Genomic DNA, 14,239 nt, shown 5'->3' with positions numbered 1-14,239 from the left:
GAAGTGACGTGTATAGGAGGTGGTACCATTCTCAGCTACACTATAAACAGATGCTCGCAGACTGTGCTTTGTACTCAAGGACACAAGCCATAAACGCTACGTCAGCAATAACTTATTCATTGTTGCTTCTAGAAGATTTAAGTAAGCGCTGTCTTCGTAAAATTCTTTTAAAATATATTGGAAAAAAGTGCTAATGTGAAAAATTAAGGATTAAGTATTTAATGTTTCTAAACTATAGCAGCACTATAGCCTATAGAGTTTCTATAAACTAGACAGGAAAATTTGGGACCAGATAGATAACCTTTTTAAAACACCTTTCCTTAAGGAACAAATGGGCTACGACATTTCTTTTTAGTGCAAAAAGTTTTTATGTCACTAATTGAAGGGTTCAGAGCCACAGTGGGCCAAGCGCCATATATTAAAAACTTAGAAAACAAGGGTTAAAATTTGTGAATGCCATAATTCAATTAAACGTATAGCAAGTAATATAAAGTATGCACATTAAAGCTAAATGATATGCTAATCTTAATTAAACTATGGTATTCAGAACCATAGTGGGCCAAGCGCCATATATTAAAAACGCAGAAAACAAAGGTTAAAATTAAGTGAATGCAATAATGCAATTAAACATATAGCAAGTAATATGAAATGTGCACATACAAACTAAATGATATGCCAATCTTCATTAAACTATGGTATTCACTTAACTTAAACCCTTGCTTTCTCCGTTTTTAGTAAATGGCGCTTGGCCCGCTATGACTCTGAACCCTTCAAATGAGCTATCTTACAGGACGAGATTGAGGCAATTAGTTTTTCGAAAATTAATAATTGGTTAATTTAATAAACAAATCATTAATGTTACAGATATTGATTTGACTCAAAGATATAGAAAACAAACAAAACAAAAAGAAAGGACTAACACTCACTGCAGTGTTAAAAGCAGTCGAACCTAATACATTGCGGCTCATTTGCTCCTTAAAGGATATCTGAATCCGAAGTCTGGCTGTATAATTTAGAGACACTCTATATGTACAGATACGGAAAGAAAATTTGGAGCTCCCTTATTGTATGTTTCGCTTACAACACGCTGTGCAAGTGCAGTAAACAAGAGCCCCTGTATATAAGCTACTTGTGGACAGTCGTTCGACCCATCAAGACTCGCTCCAAATTTTAATTTCGTAAGGTGGGTGCTCCTGTTATGGCCATGTTCCTGATATGGCCAACCCCCTATTGTGTGTTAGTTAACCAAAAAATCCGCTGCAGCAGCATCCAGTGAAAGTGCATCCTGGTATGTCACTTGATCGTTTTCCATCCAGTCAAGTTGAGCAATATGGCGTCAGTTGCCTGTTTTGCGGTTTTCATGTGACCTCTTCTTATTTTTCTCTGGTAAGTCTCCTTTGTTTTATGCATGTTTTTCAATGACTTGTTTCATGAAAACCATAGTACTCCATTCAGTTTTTAATGTTCTGTTGTTTGGTGTTGTCGTTGATGGCGTATCTTTTACGAGTTGTTCATAATCAAACGATTTTCGTGAAAGCTTGCCTGCTCCTGATATGGCCATATCAAATGTACCATGGCCATATCAAGTTGATTTTACTTTTATTTTTTTCACCTGACAAATTTACATGCCTTATAGCTGGGATTACACAAACATTTTGTATTGTAAGAAAAACAACTTAATTTTTTTTATGGAAAAACCTGTTTTGACTACACTTTTGAATTATAAAAAAGATTATTAAGTGTCATGTTTATTCATTTTACACCAAAATTATTTAATTTTAGCACAACTGCGCTATCAAACTGAAAAGAAAATCACGATTTGTAGAACATGGAACAAGGGTGGCCATATCATGTGCACATGTTCCTTATATGGACACTAGATAGACTTTTGGAACTTGGGACTTTTTGGACAATTAAAGCTATTTTTATGGGGAAAGGAAATTGTTTTGAGAAAGTCAATTAGACTGAGAACGAGTAAGAAAAAAGTGGTTCACTTTTTTTTTTTTTTTTTTAAAAATAGCGGCTAAAATTCTCAGACCTTAGCATGACCATATCAGGGACACCTACCTTCTTATGTACATTATTAGTGCTATATTAATTTGTTTTTAATTGCTACAGTTGAGCTATTACATCTTTAATACAACGGTTCTGGAGTGCTGGACCAATTAGATAGTCCATCAGCGAAGCGCCAGCGTTACACTATTGAATAATAATAATAATAATAATAATAATAATAATAATAATAATAATAATAATAATAATAATAATAATACTTTTTTATTATTCGCAATTATGCATAGCTCTTCACTTTCTAGCAATTTTATATTTTTATCTGAAAACCTAACCCTGGTCCTCGCACAGTGAATGATGACTTTGGAAGGTTGGCGGAATGATAATAATGGCGAGAAGGAAAGGAAAACACCGAGAAAACCCTTAAACGATCGCGTAATCCACCACAAATTCCACCACGATCCGGACGGGGAGCCATCCCGGGTCGCCACGGTAAAAGGTAGAGAAAGAAATAAGATAACAGAGTAGAACCTAATTTATATATTGTATTCTTGCGCATTTCACGGCGGGTTTGTCGTGAGATCGGTCAAGTATGGAATTAAGCTACCATTTGCATTATGCTCTCTTTTCGGAATTATACCTCGAGGATTCTAATTTTCCTCTTAATATCCGTAAAATTGGTTTTCTTTGCTCGTGAAGATATTCGGTAGAGAACAGAGCACGCGGAATTGTAATGCTTTTTGTATGAAGCCTTTTACCTTCAAATACACGCTCATGAATATTTTACCGCGTAACTAAGTTACGAGAGTTAGCGTTTTGCGCTTGTCGTCACGGAACCGAGGGGTCCGTCCAGCCGCCCTGTTATGGAGGTCATGTCCGACCAGATAGAGCGATGACAGTTGCTATTTTCATCCGCTCTTTAATGAAGAGTTTGTGTAGGAATGTTCGAGCACAGGGAATTTTGTTTTCAAAAGTAAACGTCACTAAAACCTAATTGTTTTAGAGGCGCTATGGCATATACTAGATTTAACACAACTCTGTACTGACATTCCTTATGATTTCTAACTTCTGTTCCGTAAATATTGTTTAATATAATTAATGTTGTTCACTCGCTGAGTGTGATAAATTTATTTATATCTATCTTAGCGACTGGATGCATGTTCTTTGTCTTGTTATTGTTTTGTGTTGTCTTGAGCAGTAGCCTTAGCCATATTAATCACAGAGTTTTTCAATATCTAATGTGTATAATCTTCATTCCAAACAAGATGACTCCGCATGTCAACAAATTCACGGACCACGTGCAAAACCACGAGACACAAAGTCTATCTTACACTTCTGTTTTCATGGTAACGCGAGTGACGTCAGAGTTTACAGAAAAACCTTTCATGTCGAAACTTTACTATTTTTTCTCATTGTAGGTCGATTAATAACATATGCTATGTTTCCTTAGTCTTTTAAAACTTCTTCGGTGGTCACAGCTGGAGTTCAATTTAATTAATTACCTACGTCCTGATATTTTGATTTTAGAGTTTTAAAAATTATGATAGATAGATAGATAAATTTATTGATATAGTTCACAAAAGTACAAAACTTAATAATTTAACAAAAGATCTATATACAAATGTAGTTCTACATAATAAATACACAATTTCCTAAACTAATTAATCTATCGCAAATCTCAATAATTTATTGGTTCAAACTTGCATTTACGTCTTGTTTTAGTGCATGTTTAAACCAATCATGATAACCCTTAAGACTTTAAACCTTATTTATTTGTTCCGTTTCAAAATTTAATTGTAATATTTAGGTCTTATTTTACATAATAATTTATTATTCCAATTAGGTGAACAGATGTCGACATACTGTAAGTCATGAACCTGAAATAGCTTAATCTGTACATTCCATATGCAGGTTAATCTTTCTTTCTTGCAATATTTTCATGTCAGCAGAAACGTTTGCGTAAATTCTATGGAGACTACCGCATACCTGCTTAAAAACAAACTTGACAAGTTGCTTACATAATCAACCTCAATTTAGTTTCATCACTGTGTCGCACGTACTCATTATCGATTCATTGCTATTATGATGATTAATAAATATATTATAAATGCCTTCTTATTGAAATTAAAATGTATTTGTTAACCAATTTATAAAGTCAAATTTTCTTCTTAACTTTTACTAATTAATGTAGCTATCGGAATACATTAATAACTACCTTAATTCTCTATTTTCAATTTTTTTATTATTATTTTAAAAACCTTGACCTAATTCTATCTTATTTTCAAAAACCTGTCTTCTTATCTTATTTAATTAATAATAAGTTTTTCTGATTTTAGGAAAATTTAATCTTTGTTGATGCCTATCCCTTAGTAGGTAGTTTCGTTCAGTATCTATAGTTTTGATTCAATCTACTTTATTTCTGTTAGAGTTTCTATTTGTCATTCTACCTCTTATTAACTGTTCGTCACCTGCTTCTACTTCATCGGTCGGTATCGCACAGCTCCTCCATAATGTAGCACTACCTCTCGCGCACCCCGGACTACCAACGGCATGTGGCATTCTTATTAATTCATCTTCACTTGCGCTGACTTTGCCGGTTGATCCACAATCACTTCTCCTTGTTGTATTTTCACTTGCGCGCCTCAGACTACCCTCACTGGTCGTTCTCTCAGTCTGTGCCCCAGCTCCCCAAACAGCATCTTCACTGATTCCAGCCTCTTCTTCCATACTAGGTTTTCCTTCTTCACTCTTCTTTCTTCTAAAGGGATCTGTGAAAACAGTGCTATCTAGTTTACTTAGGTATGCTCTAATATCATTCGCTCCCGTAAGCTCATCAATTCTTCTATTTGTTATTTCTGATTTCTTCTGCCCACTTGATGAATTACTTTTCTTATCAGTCCTCTCTACGCTTCTAGACTTCCTGTTTCGTGATGCACTTCTGTTTACGTGTGGTGTCGATGATTCTCTATTTCCACAAGTCTCTATTTCGTTATTTCTGTTCTTGTTGCAGCAACTGAATAAATCCCCAGTGAATTGATTATTTAAGGCCTCTACGTTAACTATGTTTCCGTTTATCTTCATTTTATCTTTTACTAAAGTTGCCCTCAATCCTTTACCTCGAGCTTCTTTTAATATTGGAATTAGTTTCTTTCTTTTCTCTTTAATTTCTTTTGCAAAGTCATTTTCTATGAATATATTTGTGCCTTTGAGTTGACGCGTATTGGCAATGATGTGCTCTTTGATAAAGCAACAGTTCAATTTCACAATAATTGGTCTTTTTTTTCCGTTACCTACTCTATACGCGTTATTAATCGCACTTATGTCCAAGTTTAGACTGAAATACTTAGTTAATAATTCTAACACTACGAAACCAGTATCAATTCCTTTTTCATGACTGCACTCTTCAACACCATAAATTACAATGTTATTAATTCTACTATCATTTTCCCATTTTTTAAATATCGATTTTAACACCACCTGCTCTTGGATAACCTCCTTTAACTTCTTTTCCACTTCAGTGTATCTGTTTACTAGTGTATCTATATCACTTCCTACTTTGTTTAGGAGAACACTTGCCTTTAGTCTGTCTTCTCTCGTTTCTTTCATATAGTTTATCCATTCTCTTTGAAACACCTCGTCACTGAAGACTCTTCCTTCTGTATCTCCAGGACCAGGATTTAACTCCACATTTCCAATAATCAGTAGAATTGATAAAACAGCCGCGGCCACAAATATGTTGATTCTATCCGACACTATAGCATATTCACCTTTTGAACATCTGCAACACTGCCCTGCATTGAAGCACCCGATTCGCGCCCTGTAAGAATTTAGGTCGTCGCCCATACTTTCTTCACACGCTAACCTACTTGTATATGCTGCTTACTACACAACCGTTCTCTACGACTGCACTTTGTGAACTAGTTTTAAAAATTATGACGAGTTAATTGAGCCACAATTTTCAACTTACCATCACCTTGATAGTTTTTCTATTTTCCGCTACGAATAACACAGAATGACATTTTATGCTGCACGTCTTATAGATAACATATTTTTTGCACATCATAAACCTAGAATTACCTACATGCACACTTGGTAAAATCACAATACCCATTCAGTATTAAACCTCTTGAATAGTCCTCATCTCTTGAACTAATTGCTATTAAACTACTTGACTACTACATTCGTTCTTACTTACGTGTACAAACCTGAGTTACATGCATCGTATCTGCGTTTTCAACGTTCTTGCATGAAGGGGAAAATACAAACGTGTAGTTATCAAACGTGCCACTTAAAGTACTTGTCGTGCTCATTAGTTCATACGCTCTTGAATTGGCATTGCTGGCTTAAGGCATGGATGAATGTTTTCTGTTAATTTATTTTTATCCCTTTTTATTGGAGGCCATGTATGGAACCTTCGTTACGAGGTCTCGTCGAGAAAAGTGTAGATATGAAGTAGGACCATTAACCAATACCAATCTAGTTTGTGGGACTGAGAGTGAAGTATGCCATATACTATGTTCTATGTTCTATGAAAAGAAATTGATCGTATCTCGAAGTATTCTACCTTCTAGTTCTTTGTAACAATCACAACGAGTGGAATACCCTTCTCACGGCTTTATCTGTTCACCAGAAGAAGAAAATAGGTATAATATTTGAAACGCGCTATTTATTTTTTCAATATAGCAATAAAAAAAATCGACAGGTTCATAGCATTACCACAGTCTAGTATATACACGAAGGTTGAGTTGTGAGGGTGCTAGGAACAATAGATTGTGCCGGTACTATTTCGCATTGTCTGTAATGAGGCGATATTAGCGAACCTAGTGGCTAGCAACTATCTATGGATGCATATTTACTACATATTGAGCTTCGTGGTTGTATATACTAGACTGTGGCATTACTATGTTGCATGTCTTTCCGTAGAGCTACGCATGGATGCGGAGAATAAGGGGTTGACAAGGAGAAAGTGGAGAATGCAAGGAGAACAAGAGTAATACAAGGAGAACAAGGAGAATACAATGAGAACGAAGGAAATACAAGGAGACCATGAAGAATGCAAGGAGAACATAAAAAACGGTCTTGTGTACAAGAATAGGGCCTACGACAATAATGACGTCGATTGTATAATAGTACTTTTAATGAAACTGAGGAGAACAAGGAAATACAAGGAGAACAGAGGGAATATAATAAGAATAAGGAAAAGAGAAGAAAAACAATGAAAACATGAGAAAACAATGAGGATATTGAGAACATGAGGAAAACAAGGGGAGTATAAGGAGAACAAAGAGAATAAAAGCAAACAATAAGAATAAAGGAAAATAAGGGGAATGGAAGGAATATATCGAGAACCAGAGAAAGATAAGTATAATAAGTGAAATATAAGGAGAAAAAAAGGAATACAAGGAAGAAATGGAATATAAGGAGAATAAGGATAAGACAAGGAAGACAGGGGGAATATGTGATGCAAGTCTTCCGGGATAAGCTGGCATGGACTACTGAAGTCGAAGGTAGAGCTAATTTTCGAAACGTTGTAATTTCCTCTTGCATTACAGCAATGGGAAAAGGCAAACTATACGTCTTATGAATAAAATACATAGGCCTATTTAATGGACTGATGCTTGTTATTTGGACAGGCGTACGAGAATCGGTGAAATGGATAAAGTGGGTAGATTATTGGACTTCATTCAGGGAACTGAAATCATTGTTCCATGGAATGGAGGGAATTCTGATTTTAAATATTTAATCAAATCTATCGGAAAGAATCGATCATAGTGTCGGAAAGCCGAAGCTGGTTGGAGGTCGGTCTGTTATTGAAAGTGAACACAGCACGTAAGCACTTGCGGGGTAGAATCTAGTTATCTATTCTCACCGGGTCGCCATTGATGAACCAGGTCAATTTGGCGGCAGGTTTAGACCAGGACGAGGAGCAGTTTCCATGGAGGAGTTCTTCAGCGCGGTATCGATGACGTATTCCCGATACCACGGGACGACCACGCGGTGTCTCTGGAACAAGAGGACATTACAGTTAGCACCAGTGGCGTAGCCAGGTGGGTCCAGGCCCACCCAAAAAATATGCAAGTTTTTGTGTTTTTTTATGGAAAATACTCAACATTAAAACTAAACCATGGATCCAGAGCAATAGTTACAGTCGATAGCATTAAGGTAGGAAGTCAAAAATGCGTTAATTTCTTCAAGAGCCAATTTAACTGTGCTGGATTGGGCCTAAAAAAATGTCTGGCAGCGATAAAAAGAAGGAAACTGTGGAGGCTACTGAATTTTACATCAGCTAGAAAAATTCAACACCTTATTTTATTTGGTATATTAAAATGTTATGTTTTATTTAACGACGGTCGCAGCTGCAGAGGTTATATCGGCGTCACCGTATGTGCCGGAATTTTGTCCTGCAGGAGTTCTTTTACATGCCAGTAAATCTACTGACATGAGCCTGTCGCATTTAAGCACTCTTAAATGCCATCGACCTGGCCCGGGATCGAACCCGCAACCTTGGGCATAAAAGGCCAGCGCTATACCAACTCGCCAACCAGGTCGATATTTGCTATGTTTAGACGATATTCTTGATCTTGCAAATTCATTATCGGAAGCACCTCAGTCTCCAAAAATGGATATTAGTAAATGTTTGTCCTTTATTAAGGCAATGATATAAAGTTTTTAAAGCTCTGAAACGAAATAAAAAGAAATTCAAAATGTAAAAAGAAGTAAGTTATATTCCACTTATTTAGAAATAAAATTTTTTCCCTAATATAAACTGATCAGAAAGAGTAAAACAAATTGGTTGAGTCATTGGCTGAGAAGAAACTGCCTACTGAAGGATGCACTGGAAGGAATGGTGAATGGGAGCAAAGTTCGTGGCAGAAGAAGATATCAGATGATAGACAACATTAAGGTATATGGATCATATGCGGAGAAAGATAGAAAATAGGAAGATTGGAGAATGCTGGGTTTTTGCAGTGAAAGACCTGACCTTGGGCAGAAAACTATGAATGAATGAGTATAAAATATTAAGGGGTTAGGTACAGCTTACAACAGTAAAATTTTTGGAAATATTCAACATTTTTTTCCTCCATTACTGCATCTTGTACAACAATGAAAATTGGTATGTGCAAAACACTGTCCTTCTGCTATATGAAAAAAAAATATTTTTACTATTTAAAAAAATAGTTTGTTTACATTTTTTTTTTCAAAATTCACAACGGTGGTAGTACACTGTGCAGTGCTGAAGTGTTTCCTTCATAATTCATGAACTTGTTAACTTTTTCATGTTCTCTCTCTTTTATTTTATTGCTGAAAGTCATGTTTACTATATCATGCTCTTTCAACTACATTCCTTAATAAATAATATATTTTTTCTTATTTTTGTGTTGTAAGAAAATACTGATATATGACCATTTTTTAAAATGAATTTATTTTTTATCAGACAATCTATGAAAGGTAGAGAAGTGATCTTGAGTCATATTGTAGATATGACATACAAAAATACACACACAAAATATCATCACAGAATGTTGGATAGTTTTTGAGTTATGTGGAAACGATTCATCACTGCACAGTGAACTAAATTTTGAAGAAAAAAAAAATGTAAATATTTTTTTAAATCGTAAACATGTTATTTTTGATATACCATAAGGACAGTGGTTTACACAAACTAATTCTCATTATTGTACAAGATACAGTAATGGAGGAAAACAATTTTGAATATTTCCAAAATTTTACTGCTGTAAGCTATACCTAACCCCTTAAAGAATCAATGTGTAGTTACCAGGATCTTTTCTCTACTATGTTTATACAGAAGAAATTCAACGCGACGAGACGAGACCGATTCCACATCCAGAGGAACTCAATGTAACTCGGCATTGCATTTCATTAGCAACTAACATATTGTCAGTCCAGCACGATACCAGATACATCGCTTCTACTCACTTTATTCAGGTTTAAAATGGCTCGCAACAGCGCGGAAACAATTTCAATAATTACAAAACGGACCGCAGTGTTACACCGAAGCTGTATAATGCAATAGTGTCGCCGAGGGCCGCAACGCTGGGCGGCGTTGTGACAGTTCCCCCTCCCCCAATAAATGTCACCGACTCCCATGTATAGACGTCTCTCTTGCTTCAATAATGTGGCTTGGCAACGTCTCAAAATTCTGGCCTCCATTTCATTAATTTGCGGTCTGCAGATTGGACGTATTAATTTCGGATTTGGCAGGTTTTGATTCATTTCACCGCTCAGCGGTTCAGTTGTGTTGTTTGTTGAGATTTGCAAGTGTAACGGCACTTGCTGTTTATGTGTCTTACTTTGTTCCGAGCTCCAATGAATGTAGCTGAATCATTAGCTGTGGGAGTTACATGACGTTGCGAGAGAATAGAATGGTTTTAGAGGATTATGTGATCAGACCTTCCAATTGAGAATTATCTATCTGTGAAAGTTTCGGCATCAGCATATTGCCTCTGAAATGTGATTGGATTACTGTTACAGAACTACGGAATTCTCATTTTTGTTACTAGTGAACATTCATTCAGTTATTATGCAGCACTTGGTCACGCAGTACGGAGGTTTCAAAGTATTTCCATAGGGTCATAGCATTTCATTTTACTTTATTAATGTTTAGAGGGGCCATTTGTACTTTCTAGTTAACCTACTCTTTTGTGTATTTCATATAATTTCATTCTATTTATTTTAGCCTATTATTATTTTGGTATTTTTCACTTTACTTTTACTTACTTAAATTTGATTACTTAATTAAATAATTAAATAATTATTTTAGTGTAGGCTAAACTTGTAATATAGCTTTTTAATTATTCAATGCAATACTCCACTCCCGGCAACAAGCTTTTGCTTCATCGGGAGTGCCAACCAAACATGTACTATTATTATCTTTGAAATAAAAATTATTATTATTATTATTATTATTATTATTATTATTATTATTATTATTATTATTATTATTATTGTTTTGCAATTTTCCAAAGCCTTCTAATTTTTTAACATGGCCCACTGAAAAGTTATTTCTTCATTGTTTTATACATAGGTTTCTTATGGCAATGCTAAATCCCCATGACCTATACCTACAAAAACACTCGGTATAATTTTGTTATACTTTCTTCGGTATCCATACTATTTATTTTCATATCAAATTTTGCCTTTCTTTATTCATTTATCTCTAATTTTCAATTTATTCTCTCTTTTTTTCTTTCTTTTTCCGCTTTCCCTTTTTATTCTTTTTTCCCTCTCTTTGTTTATTTCCTTCCTGCTTCATCATTTGGTTTCCTAATTAGTTGATTATTTCTTCCCATCACAGCTCTTTTTCCTTTTTTTTCGTTCTTTTCATGTTTATTTGTTTTTCTTCCTTCTTTTTCTACACTTCAAAGTCACATGGTAAATAGAAGTACAGTATGTTACACAGAAATAGGAAATTAGTAGGTAAAAATTATATTGGGATATAAAATTTGAATGAAGAATATGAAAGACACCGAGCCCTCGTAAACCCGATACAGTTCTCACCGTGAGATTAAAAACCCCTGGTTAGAATGAACGAATTGGAAGAGATAGAGAAGTGCTGAAGAAGTGTGCATGCAGTGATCTGCCTGAGAAACACTACCCCGTTCTGTTAAAACATCTCACTTTGTGGAACAAAGGACAGAAACATTTGAAACTCCTTTGTGGCGTTCCTATTCTTTCACACTCTCGCGCCGCCTTTGAAGAGATTGAGCGCACTCCGAGAAATGCGCGCCTGGTCGAAGCAGCTGTGTTGACTCCCAAAAAAGCAGCTGGAATGCTCACATAAGCATAATGACCAGAGCGCCGCAAGTAAGTACTGTAAATAAAACACGTCCATCATCGGCCTTTATGTTTCAGAAAACCTGAATTTTACAATCTAAACATGTAAAATTCAATGGTTTTGAATGCTCTCCTACTATTTATCATGTACGTAGACTGTTAGGTTGAATCATTTGAAACAGAGCAACTGTAAAAGTTTGAACAGCGACTTTCAAGCTGCCGTGTTTGTAATTATCGGAGTTGTGCGGCTTTAAAAGATATTCCGCTTAATCACGAATAACACATTGGAAATGGAGTTGAGCATAATGTAGACTACAGTGCAAGTGAGAACATATTCATTGAACTCAGGTAAAGGACAAATTTCAAGGATGTTGCAGAAATCCAAAATATAAATGTGCTGGATCTTAAGAGATTTTATCAGCAACCATGAATAGACTAAATATAGAGTAGATAGGGGGAAGATGCCTACCTTTTTTTTTTGATTGAAAATTTAAGATATTGTTCATTTCCTTTTGAATTTCATATTGAAATATCAAAGTCTGGAAGGTATTTTGAAACTAGGCACAAAACAGAAAACATTAATTACCTTGTTTATAGATACAGGTTTTCTTCTTACCTGCACTGTAGGCATCTTTCCCCGATAGTCGGGTAAGATGGCAAATGAAATTAACATATTTACTGATATATGTATTTTACCTGAAGTTGGTTTGATACATGTATATAACAAAATTGATTTAATCTAAAGCTCATGGACACTTTCTCACTCGTTTATCACTACTTAGGAACACAGTCATTGCACAGATTTTATTGCTGTATGCAAGACTCGTGAAATCACTTCTTGCACACAATGAATTCAATCCAGTACATTTTTTTGTCATTCTTTTTAGGAGACGTGTAAGGGTACGGTAAAGAATCACGTATGCTTGCGATGCTCTAAAATAGTTCATACCCTCTGTTATAACATGTTCCATCGCAAGTTGAAGACTATCCTCAATCCACTGACTTCTATCAGATGATCTTACGTAATGTTTACACATTCCCTGCAATAAAACAAAAAATAAAACTCTTACAACAAGTTGCCATCTTACCCTGAAAAAAGTGATCATCTTCCCCAAGTAACGGGGTAAGATGCCTAGTGCTGTGACGCAACCTATGATGGCGGAACAGGTCGTTGGTTGTTAACAATACAAACTTTAGAACCTTTACTACAATATCCATTACAATGGTTAGACAGTTATTACGAATTCAAGGATGTATTAAAATTTTAACATACCTTTGCAATTATTTTATAGCAGAAAAATGAGCTGTTTTCTTGCTATTCTTCTTCTCACAACAAGAACACGTGGCAAAATGAGTTAGCTTCCACTCTACAGACATTCAACTGTTTCAGTGATCATGAAGACATGCGCGTAGCATTCTCTCTTGGAAGACTGTGAAACTACAAAAAATAAACTTCTTCCCCCGATAGTCATCTTCCCCCGATTCACTCTATGGATCCAGGCTCGAAAGGCTAAAATTACGTTGGCTGATAATCTGAAGAGATATTTTCGAAAACAACAGTCAAGAAGACCCAAGAATTGTAAAATAAAGATACTCAAGAAAAGAGGGCTTTGGCTGCTGGTTTTATGCCTTCTGAAGGAATTTGTACTCAGTGTTACTTTTTGAAATCTGTTGCCATCGTCAGTCGGATTTGAACATGAGAACTTAGGGTCTGCAGTAAGCAGGAAACCAAAGCTAAATAATTGATTAAATTGCGATCTTAATCAATTATTTACATTCAAGTGTTAAAAGTAGTGTAAGAAAAGTTCAACATGGAAAACCAAAGTTGTTCCAGACGACAACTTCCATATGAACATGCAAACTAAACGCAACAGATCGCGAAACTTTTCCAAAGTAACTTTCCATTGTTTTTATCCCAAGCCTATGTGGAGATAGAAAAATCGACCAATGAATTACTATTCGGTGTAAAATTTATAATTATGATACCGGTACTGATAATGATGTTAATGAACTAAGAGTTGTTATGGCTAACTCGTTTAATGAAGGAAATGTGAAGAAAGAATGTTGCTGAAACTGATCAGGAAGAGGAAAACAAATTGGCTGAGTGACTGGTTGAGAAGAAACTGCCTAGGGTGAAGAGTTCGGGGCAGAAGAAGATATTCGATGAAAGACGACATTAAAGAAATGGATCATATATAGAAACTAAGAGGAAGGCAGAAAATAGAAAAGGATGGAGAATGCTGGGTTTGCAGTGAAAAACCTGCCCTTCGGCAGAATATTAAGAATGAATGAATTAATTAATTAATTAATAAGAAGACAGAAGTGCTTGGATAGATTCGCGACTTGAACATCAGACGAAAGGATTGCCTTCTACATGATACCCAAAGAAATTATATTACACAGGCTTATCATTAGCAACATGTAAAAAAGAAAT

The 14,239-nt window shown here is 35.4% G+C and overlaps 1 protein-coding gene across 1 annotated transcript in view; it reads right to left on the bottom strand.

Annotated features, from left to right (window-relative positions):
• The window catches only part of LOC138702764 (uncharacterized), a 485,562-nt gene that overhangs the window by 101,367 nt on the left and 369,956 nt on the right, over nucleotides 1–14,239 (bottom strand). The window contains exon 3 of the mRNA XM_069830064.1: nucleotides 7,880–8,013. Within this exon, the coding sequence (XP_069686165.1) occupies nucleotides 7,880–8,013 (134 nt within the window). The remainder of the gene's footprint in view (nucleotides 1–7,879; nucleotides 8,014–14,239) is intronic.

This window comes from Periplaneta americana, chromosome 7 (genome assembly GCF_040183065.1).
Source record: "Periplaneta americana isolate PAMFEO1 chromosome 7, P.americana_PAMFEO1_priV1, whole genome shotgun sequence".
Lineage (NCBI taxonomy): Eukaryota > Metazoa > Arthropoda > Insecta > Blattodea > Blattidae > Periplaneta > Periplaneta americana.
This window is presented reverse-complemented; position numbering and strand designations above follow the sequence as displayed.